Raw genomic sequence first — 11,208 nt, forward strand, 5'->3', positions numbered from 1 at the left:
ATGTATGTCATCTAGGTAGCAAAGTTACCTTTAGCTGTTTGATCAAACTTGCATTCCTAAAGCCATAGATTACAGAGCTATGTAACTAACGTAGTTACACAGCTAACATAGCTAGAGCTTAGCTCACAAAGCAGCTATGTAAGTATGTTATATATGTAGCTACATTAACTGCATAGCTATTTGTTAGCTTCATAGCTCCATTATCTATAGCTTAGTTAGCTTTTGCAACCTAAGCTTTAGCAAACATTTCTAAGGTAATAGCAAAAAAAGTTTTCATGTACCAGGCTGTAAATGTGTGTATTTCTGTTGTAAAGATGATTGTTTTAATGTGCTACGTAATGGGGATTCTTTTATTTTTGCAGACAGCCTCAAGTGGACACTTGAGGAACTGCAGGTTTTTGCTCTTTTGCAGTGGCCTTATATTTTAACACTGGCTGTTTCTGCTATCACATTATAAAATAGTCAAATATGATCTCTAATTAATCAATAACAAATCTTGGCTATTCTATTGAAACCATTGTTAAAGTTTAATTGCCTTACACTGGTAGTTATTATGTTAGAAATAAACCGTCTGGGGGTTGTGAGCATGCATTAAAAATATCAGATTATCTATAAACATGATGATTTCCCTCAGCATTGCTTTCACCTTGTCTGCACTTTGCTTTTATAAACTTTTTAAATTCCTAATTACCGCTCATTATGGCTGCCTCACTGAAGTCAGCAGCCTCCACCTCCACAGAGCCCCAACAACAGTGATCAGAACTGAAAGCTTGGCGGATGTACACACCTGCACAGGGCAGACACACCAAACACAGCAGGGCGAAGGTGCGCTGCTGACAGCGGCCAAAAGTCCCGGCCTCTTCCAAGAGGTCATCGAAGGTCGCCATTGCTAAATTTATCCAAAAAAGCCCAAGGCTTCAGTGTTAATTACAACAGAGCTCAGTCTTGTCCTCACTGACTGGCACTGGTCCACCAAAGCTTCCTTAAAATATGTAAGGTGACAACATGTTACTGTTTAACTGGAGTTTAACAGAGAGGAAGCAGAGTTATGTAAGCTCTGAGTGGACCAGCTGAGAAATAAGACAAAACCGATTCTGTGAAATGTGTAAAACTTCATCAGATAGAGTTATGGACAGCTACTTCATAAATAAACAGATCTTCACATATCTTCAATATTTGATAGTTAAAGTGTCCAGTGCTGCATAGTGATGATACCGAGTAAACTCCACCTCCTGGTAACTTTTTACAGTGAGGCTACAGATCATAAACTCCAGCTCTAACTGATGTAGGAGATTTACTGCATGAATGGATAGAAGGTTCATCATGGACTTCTGTCCTAAAAGACAAAAGATAAAGTGATGTTCCTGTCTCCATATATTCACTGGACACATCATTAGGTATACAGTGCCCCTCTTAAATGTGAGTCACCTTTGGCTGCAGTCACAGCACTGAGTCTGTGTGGATAGGTCTCAATCAGATTTGCACATCTGGACACTGCAGTTCTGCTCCATTCTTGCTCAAGCTCTGTCAGGTTGCACAGGGAACGGGTGTGAACATCCCTTTTCAAATCTAGCCACAAATTCTCTTTTGGATTGAGGTCTGGGCTTTGACTCGGCCACTCCAGAATATTCACCTTGTTGTCATTAAACCATTTCTGTGTGTTTCTCTGTGTGCTTCAGGTCATTGTCTTGCTGGAAAATAAATCTTCTCCCAAGCTTCTCTTGCAGACTGAATGAGATTTTCCTCCAGGATTTTTCCATATTTTCCTCATTCATTTTACTCTCTACCTTTACGAGCCTTCCAGGGCAGACTGCTGGGAAGCATCCCAACAGCATGATGCTGCCACCACCATGCTTTACAGTGGAGATAGTGTGTTTGTGGTGACATGCAGTGTTTGGTGTCCACTAAACGAAGTGTCTTGTCTGGTAGCCAAAAAGCACCATTTTGGTCCCATCAGACCAAAGAACTGTCTTCCACCAACCATCCACTTACCGTCTATCCGTCCATCCTCTTTCGCTTATCCTTCCAGCAAGTTATAGGTCTACCTTGAGGTCTTCTCTCTGCTGGATATGCCTAGGAGACCTCTGCAGGGAGGTCACAGGAGACATCCTGATCAGATGCCACTCAACTAACTCCTTTCAATGTGAAGGAGCAGTAGAGCTATGCTGAGCTCTGTCCGGATGTCTGAGCTCCTCACCCTATCATAAGGCTGAGCTCAGCCACCCCTCAGATGAATCTCATTCCACCACTTGCATCAATGATCTTTTTTCAGTCACATCCCAAAGTTCATGGCCATGGGAGAGTGGTGGAACCAAGGTTAGTGGGTAAATTGAAAGCTTTGTCTCTTCACCATGACAGTCAAGTACCATGCCTGCAATCTCATAGTTCATTCTACCCTCACTTATGAACAAGACCCAAGATACCTGAACTCCTTCACTTAAGGTAGACACTCACTCCCTACCCGGAGAGAGCAATCCTCCATTTTCCGGCAGAGAACCATGGCCTTAGACATGGAAGTGCTGATCCTCGTCCTGATTCTTTCATACTCAGCTAAAAAACCATCCCATTTCCTGCTTTAGGTCACTGGTTAAAGAAGCCAACACATCATCTACAAAATGCAGAGATGAAACTCTGAGGCTGCCAAACCGGAAACACTCCTCTCCTGTGTCAGGAGATCCTGTCCATGAAAACCACAAACAGACTCACTGATAAGGAGCAACCCTGATAGAAGCCAGCATGTGCCAGGAACATGTCTGACTTTGTGCAGAGGATGCAAATACAACTCTCATTTGGTTGAATGGCTAGTAACTAACGCCCTGCTAACCCATACTTTTGCAGTAAGCCCCCGCATCACCCCCTAAGAGACACGGACGTTAGCCTTCTCAAAGTCCACAAAATTCATGGAGACCTCATCCTACGCTTGTGCCATGCATGGGTATGACTAATTTTGATATCTTTGGACATCTCATACCAGTTTAAGTGTACCATGATTCATGTTAACAGTGGTCTTGTTGATGATATGAACTAAAACAGTCCTTTCAGCTTGTAATGTATAAGGTCAACATCAGGTCAAGTCTCTGTCTCCTGCTGGAATTATGTAATTATAAGAGAAAAGAATACAGACTTAGAGTCTGTAAGGAGTGAGAGTTTGAAAAAATTCCTGATAATATTTGGGAAAGAACATTTATGTAAATCACGAGGAAAAGGAAGGGCAGGAGAGCAAACACATCAGGAGGGTGAGCATCAGCTGATGTAAGGGTGCAAAGACGATGTAAATACTAGTGTTGTACTCAAGACCACACTATCCGAGACCAAGACTTTTGGGGTCAAGACCAAGACTGAGACAAGACCAAGACCTTAAAAATCCATTTTAAAAAACCATGACAAGGTTGAACAGCTAAAGAGCATTCTCTCTTTACTTGTAGTTTTCTTTTTAATAAATTTGACAGATAAAGACAGGGTGTTCGCAACTCTTTCAAAGAACAACATGCAAAAATCTCAAATCAACAAATTTTTTCAAGTAACGTCTTGTAAAAAATAAGTCCTTGTATTTATCTAAAAGCCACTGACTAGTCCAGAATATTTAAAAAAAAGAAAATGAGATGTTTATCTAGATTTGTAAGGCAAATGAGGCCTAAAGTAAGTGTTCAAAGCTATTTCTGACTAGAAATAACATGGACTGAGTTTTTGCAGGTGTAGCTTGTTGTTTTAGCAAGTGCTCCTCCTTAATACCACATTAATGAAGTCAAAGAATAGCAGCTTAGTGCCGGTCTTGTTGGAAAATCCCGAGTCCGGCCAGTCCGAGGCCAAGACAAGACCGAGATATTCAAAATGTGGTCTTGAGACCAGTCTCAAGACCAAGACTGTTCTTGAGTACTACAGCACTCGTAAATAGACCCCACTGGCCTAATGCATCTACTATTCATACTATTCTAAGCACACAGTTTGCAAAAAAGTCCACATGAAAGTCAAGTGGACTCCCATGTCTTTTGCACTGAGACTTCCATCCAGCCACTTTGCCATAAGCCCAGATCACTGGAGGGCTGCAGTGCTGGTTGCCCTTCTGGAACTTTGTCCCATCTCCACACAGGATCTCTGGAGCTCAGTCGGAGTGACCATCAGGTTCTTGGTCACCTCTCTTACTAAAGCCCTGCTCCCTGATTGCTCCCCTGATTGGCTAGGGGACCAGCTCTTGGAGGAGTCCTGGTTGTGCCAGACTTCTTCCATTTGAGAATTATGGAGGTTACTGTGCTCCTGGGAACCTTCAGTGTGGCAGAATATTTTTGCAGCCTTCCCCAGATCTGTCCCTGTCAGCAATGCAGTCTCTGAGCTCTGCAGGCCGTTCCTTTGACCTTGTGACTTGGTTATTACTCTGATATACATTGTCAGCTGTGAGGCCTTCCATAGAGAGGAGTGCCTTTCCAAATCATGTCCAATCAAATTAATATAATGATAACAATCAAAAAAGGTGAAGAGTGGCTAAATACTTTCCAAATGCACTGTATATTTCAGTATTTGCGTTACGTCAAATATCTTATTTATTTATTTCTTTAAAGCCAGAGAAATTTTAATATTTATAGCTGTAACAGGACGCATTTCTGCAACATGTTTACCTTGCCATTGGAACAAAATTGACCTTAAAGACTGCTACATAAGGAATCATAAACTACAGGAAGCTGCTGTCCTGTTGCTGTACCTCCATGTTTTGTGCTGCTTACTTGTGATAGACCACCATTGCTCTCTACCATCAGCTGCGTGTTCGGTCGCTTGAGCTCGCCCCATTTGTGTTGACTACAGTCCATTCAGAGTTGATTTTGATCTTTTGTTATTGTTTTGATTTAAAGCCTCCTTGTGGTAGAATTTATGTAATGTGTGTTTACATTTGCAACCATTAAAATTAAAATTCTGTGATTTTAAGAATTTTTTGATCATCTTTTGATAGTGGCAGAGTTTGCCATAACACTTATTATAATGCAGGAAAGGAAACTAAAAAAATCTATTCACTAATTTTAAATCAACCATGACTTAGACCAGGCAATAATCTGAGGCCTGAAAAAATGTTAAAGAAATAACCTTAAAAAGGAACTCTAAGAGTCAAAGTTCAATAGAGCAAACACTTTAATAATTTAATAACATTGTTACAATAATTTCAACAATATACACAAGTTTAGCACCGCTCTCTCTCTCTCATTTTTGCACCAAAAAATTATAACAAGTGACCCAATATCACTCAGCAGCTTATTCTGGAAACATTGAGGGTCAGAACAAAGAAAATCAAATCTGTATATATAAGACAACAATAAATAAATATTTCTGTCAGACACATTAAACTGATGCTGGGTCTTTGTTGGTCGATATGCTGTTGGTTTGTGGGAGCAGGTTGTCCAGCTGCTGGTTCTTCAGGGCCATCTGTTCCTTCATCCTGGAACAGAAAACATCCATCGTTTATTCCATTTTATCAGGATAACGGCCAGTTAAAGGAGAAAAACAGAGTAGGCAAAAAGAATATGTTTGGTTAGAGGTACAGTTGAATTTTTGTGGGATTTGAGAAAAATATGATGGTATCATCAGCATGATGAAGAAATTCAGCACAGACAGGCACATTTTACACAATCAAGAGTACAAGTTGATGTTATTGTGTCTAGATTAAAATATATACTCCTTAACACTCCAGGTTATGACAGAGGCGCCTCTCCTAAAGGAAATCCTGATTATTTCATGATTCAGCACCGGAAACTCACTTGTCTGGGTACTCGATGTCATCGATTGTGTCAGGCAGTGGCACGCCTCTGGTCTCCGGAAGCAGCAGCACCAAACCACCAGCCAGGAAAGCCAAAGAGCCTGAGCAACACCACACAGTATGTTTTTATCTTTGAAAATATCGCAGATTTTGAACAGATTATTATAAAATCCTACTTTTATTGCATTTAGATTTCTATTTGAAACAAACCAAAGATGATGAGGGGCAACTCTAGCCAGATGACGGCCAGTCTGTAGAGCAGGAACGGGGCTACGATGCCTCCAACGTCACACAGAGTCGAACAAACTGACACACCAAAGTTCCTAGAGACAGAACAATCAAAGATGGGTTAAAAGATTTTACCGTAATTATATGCACATTTACACACGGCAGATTTTTACGATATCAGACAGCTCCTCTAATACTAGGAAGGATTTTTAATGGTTGTTTTTACGAGCTCATTAAAAACAAATGAAATGAGCCTATTTGAAGCCCTGCCATGCTCAGTTACTGTACCCGGTCGAGGCTCTCTGTGGTAAAATGCCTCACTTCACATTCATATTTGCACTAATATATCTGCTTGCCACTAATTTAATCTATTATACATACTCAAATGCTGTGAGAAGGCTCTCTGTGGTAAGATGCACATTTGCACATTGCACTAATCAGCTAACTTATCTATCTCATGTAAATCTGCCCACATCTTTGCATGTTTTAGACTCTGATCGTGTCAGGTCAGCATCCTTTCACCCTTTGCACATCTTGCAACCGTACAACCAATGCAAAAGGACCTTATACTTACTAAAAAAAATACCTACAAGAGCTTGTACATGTTTAAATCTTAATTTTTAAATACTTTTTCAGTTTATTTATTTTTTGTAGCTGGTGTTTAATTCCTGTCTAATGAGAGCAAAGCTAACCAGAGCCAGATTGCATTTAGATGATTCTGATGTTTTTAGCTCTTGGAGCTTCTCACTGTGGCTCTGTTTGTGTGCTGCATCATGTTGGTTGTGCTTTTAGTGCCTGTCATCTATTTCTGTCATTATTCGCACACTCATTTAGCCTTTTCTGCTTACTTCACACCCTCATTTCAAACAGGATGCACTCAAGCCAAACCAAGAGAGGCCGGAGCAGATAGCACCCTCTGCTGGCTAAAACAGAGTATTGCCTATTATGTTTTTATAACATGTTGTCGTTATGTCCAAGAATTTGAGTTTGCAGGGTTATTTATTATCAGGATCCAGCTCCAGCGATTGTAGGCATGACCTTTTTACTAGAAGAAAATCTGTCTTTCAAACAACAATAGTAAAAACATCAGTGGTAGCCTACAAGATGGACTCAGTTGTCTGCATGGAGAGTAAACAAATGTCGACCCAAGCGGTACTCATAGTCGGTTCTTCTTGGCAGATTCACAAACTAACTAGGTGCACACTGCCAGCTACTAGAATGATGTTCCTAATGGGAAACTAGACCAGCCTGAGGCACACACTTCCATACATGGTGCATTAAAGTTTATACAGTTTATAAAATTACCTGACGAATGTTGGGTAGAGCTCCGTGTTCACAAACACAACCATCTCAAAGGCCATGGTGATCCCCAGACGGCCGATGCAGGCCACCACCGTCTTAAACCAGAACATACCTGCAGCAGACAGAGAAATAATCAAACAGGTTCATGAAATAAAGTCTGCTGTTATCTCCACTTTGCTTCCAGTCTTACTGTCAGGAATGAAGGCAGTGATGAAGCACGAGGCCCCGGCTACGATGTTAGCGGTGGCGAATGGAAGGCGTCGGCCGATACGTTCGATGGTGAAGAGGATGAGGAAGGCGGCGGGGAACTCCACCAGGCCAGAGATGAGGAAGTCGATGTAGACGTTTCCTCCCAGAATGCCCAGCCTCATGATCAAACCCTGATAGACAACAGCACTGGTGAACCTGGAGGAGACAAAGACGAGCCAATGAAAGGCCACCTCTATAATCTGTGTTGGAGAAATACCACCATGGATGCTTGTATAACATGTCTTCAAATGTAAATGACCACTTCTTATGATGAGTAATCAAACCTACCAGTTGAAGCTGAGGATGATGGTGTGTTTCCTCATTTTTGGAGTTCTGATCAGATCCATGAAGGAGGCAGTGTTTGAGTCTGAGTCTGCGTTATCATCAGTCAGAGTCTGGAGGATCAAACATACACTTTGGTTAACGCCCCTAATAAATATTTAAAAATACTGGGAATCACTTGCAATAACTGCAATAGCAAAGTTTAAAAACAGGTTGTGAAGCAGCAGATACCTCGATGTTCTTGGACAGCGTCATCTTGTTCTCTTTGGCCATGGCCTCAGTGATCTCCACAGCTTTGGACTTCCTGTTCTGAGAGAGGAGCCATCGGGGAGATTCTGGGATGAACCTGCAAACAAAAAAAGACAAGGAATGTAAGAAAAATAGACAAGCAAAGCACACATAGCATCTTTGTTCATTTTAAACCCCCAACTGAACAGCTACTGGTACTATAAATACAGAAATACCACATTCTCTCCAATATGACGAGCATAAGAGCTGTTCTTTACCAGTAGTAGGAGAGGAAGACAATGTAGGGCATGGTGATGACCACCTGCAGCCATCGCCAGTCAGTGATGAAGTAGGCGAGCAGAGGAAGGAGGAGAATGCCGACGCTGAAGAACATCTGATAAATGACTCCCACCGTGCGTCTGTACTCCACCCCGACCAGCTCAGTGACTGAAAGAAGAAAAATGATGTTTTGATGCTTTTGATGAACTTTCTTTACTAGACTGTGAGTCTTTTCTTTGAGGTTACATGTCCGTCTTACTCAGCACGTATCCGGCCACCCAGCCTCCTTTCACTCCGAACCCGTACAGTGTCCGGAAAACCAGTAAAGAAATGTAGTTTGGAGCTATGGCCACCAGGATTCCTGCAATCCCATTCAGCAGGTTGGACATCAGGAAGCTCATCTTCCTGCCAAACCTAGAGACAGAGGAAAAGAGATGTAGGTCATGAAAACATTAAATAAAATAATGAAAACTTGAAGATGAAATGTTCAGGTATCAAGTTAAACTTGTACTGCTAGTTAAAAACCTTTTAAAAACAATGACAGGACAGAAAAAGCAGAAGAAATAGGTGCCTAGACGGACTTTGTTTCCTTTTTTCCATCCCAAATTTGTAGTGTTTTCTATTTTTGAAGGCTCATATTTAGTCTTTAATTCTACTCTGCTTACTTGTTTCAATCAACATAACTTAAAACTGGAAGAAAATCACAGTGCAGCATGAATATGAGTGAAATCAATCAGTGACAGACCTGTCAGCCAGGTAGCCGATGGCGATACTCCCCACCAGGAAGCCCACATTAAGAGTGGCCTGGTACATATCCACCAGCCATCCGTCTGAGCACACCAGGTCAAACTGGGATGACACAAAGACAAATAAAGTCAATAATAAAGTCAGTTAGTTCATGATTGTGGCTCTTATGTGGCTACAAACTGGGTTCATGATCAGAAATCAGGACTTGATGTGCTTTTTTGTTCTTGTGATTCTGTATCCTCCTCTCTCCATCAACACCAGACGTCTGTGTTTGAATTTTCTGTCTGTCAGAGGGATGTTTGCTTTTCTTGCAGTTGTTGGAAAATGTTACTGACTGTTTAGCTGAAGGTGGATTAATGTTGGTTTTGTCCATAGAGTTCATGTGTTCATTCTCTGCAGCAGTGGAGTAGCAATGGCCAGAGAAAATCCATGACAAGAGCTGACTTTGGAATACTCTTGCAATCCTTCAATTAAATGTGTGAAACAGTAATAACAAACCTGGGATTCTAGCCTTAGGGAACACATCAGTATGATCATTTTAACACTTTTGTTGGTACCTGAAAGCTGTCTAATGTTAGATCTCCTTCCCTGTGCTGCTTCGCTCTCCCACAATGATTTAACTGTGTTCTTTTGTCATGATTATCTCATTCTCTCCTAGTTACTCACCTCAGTAACAAACGACTGTCTGCCCTCGTAGTCGTACTCCCAGCCGTTTTTGCAGGTGGTTGTGGGAGTTTTGCCATGGTTCATTTCGATGGTGTCACAGGTGAGCCCCGTGGTGTTCCAGTCCACGTCGTACTGCTCACAGCTGCTCTGCTGCAGTTCTCCAGAGCTGTTGACCAGAGGAACTGTCAGCCTGCGAGTGTGAGCCAGGCTCCAGCCACACTCCTGTCTCCTCTCCACCACCGCAGCATCCCGGCACCAGTGATCTGGGGTGTAACCCTGGAAGACGATGCCCACATAGACGCCGGCCCAGGGCATGGACACCATACAGAGCAGGGCGAAGATCCGCTTCTGACAGCGGCCGAACTTCCCAGCTTCCTCTAGGATGTCGTCAAAGGTGGTCATGGCTGCGGAGGTGCCCTTGTGGATCACTAGTTGGGGTCTGAAGTAGTCTTGATTCTCTTAAAGCCTCCTTCTGACCACTGACATGCCTCTTGGCCCTCTTTGGGTTTTTAACAGATTGAGCCAGAGCAAAGGTCCTCAGAGAGAGGCTTTAACCTTACATGTTGTGCAGTGAGGCATTAAAACACGTTTGCAATCACTGTTCCAGACGTCAGACTGAGCATGTCAGTGCTCGGGGTGTTTATTAAAATAAATAAATGTACCAACATGGACCTCTCTGCATCTCAGACACATGTGCACACAGCCTGCACTGTCGTCAATCAGTTAATATTTTAAACTGGTCTGGGAGTCTGTTAGACATGAAAACCTCACTGCAAAATCCATATCTAAGCATGTTTCTAGTCAAGAATATAAGCCACATTCACTTTAAAGATCCAGATAAAGATCTTATTTTAAGATATAAAATGTCCTGTAATGCATTTAAGAAGTTCAATATTTGGGACAGGAAAATTGTGCTCCAGTATCCTGAAATTAGATGAATTTCAAAACTCTTAACATGTAGAATTTCTCACTGCATTGGCAAACATTTTTACAAATTCTTTTCCTCTTTTCAAAGCTTTATTCACTTAGAGCTTTTATTTAGACAGTGAAGTGAGGAGCGACTCTTTGGCTTAATCCATCTAACTTCTCCTACCCCGGTAGACTGTTTCATAAATCCACTGCATAGATATATTTCACATCCATCTGGAAAAAACTTAGATTCAAAGCAAATGGGAAAGGCAGGACTTTCAATAAAAATTCAAGAGAGTGATTGGATGAATGCTCTGTCACGTTCATTATGAGCCAATCAGAGCAACAAGACAAAACTGAAGTAGTAGCTCTGGTAGTAACATGAGCTCAGCAGGCAGGTGCTGTTATAGCTTATGACTGGTGGAGCTTACTGTTGGATAAAACTCATGCCGAGGCCGGCAGTGAGAAGCGCAAAAACGATGTCAAGAAAGGCCTTCTATGCGGTTCTTTGCTCTCTTATGGAAATGCTGTTCAGATCTGATTAAAACTGTTGCTAATACACCTTAACCCTCACCTAT

The 11,208-nt window shown here is 41.8% G+C and overlaps 1 protein-coding gene across 1 annotated transcript; it reads right to left on the reverse strand.

The window, feature by feature from the left end:
• Positions 1-5,206: 5,206 nt before the first annotated feature.
• LOC121521811 (solute carrier family 22 member 2-like) lies at positions 5,207-10,123 on the reverse strand. Its single transcript, XM_041805982.1, has 11 exons — positions 9,722-10,123; positions 9,054-9,157; positions 8,568-8,722; positions 8,308-8,476; positions 8,033-8,147; positions 7,808-7,914; positions 7,461-7,675; positions 7,274-7,382; positions 5,951-6,063; positions 5,742-5,841; positions 5,207-5,422 (listed from the first exon to the last, which is right to left on the reverse strand). The coding sequence occupies exons 1-11, from the start codon at positions 10,121-10,123 to the stop codon at positions 5,326-5,328; spliced, it is 1,686 nt and encodes a 561-aa protein (XP_041661916.1). The 3' UTR covers positions 5,207-5,325.
• Positions 10,124-11,208: the final 1,085 nt, after the last annotated feature.

The sequence above is a fragment of the Cheilinus undulatus genome, linkage group 14, assembly GCF_018320785.1.
Source record: "Cheilinus undulatus linkage group 14, ASM1832078v1, whole genome shotgun sequence".
Lineage (NCBI taxonomy): Eukaryota > Metazoa > Chordata > Actinopteri > Labriformes > Labridae > Cheilinus > Cheilinus undulatus.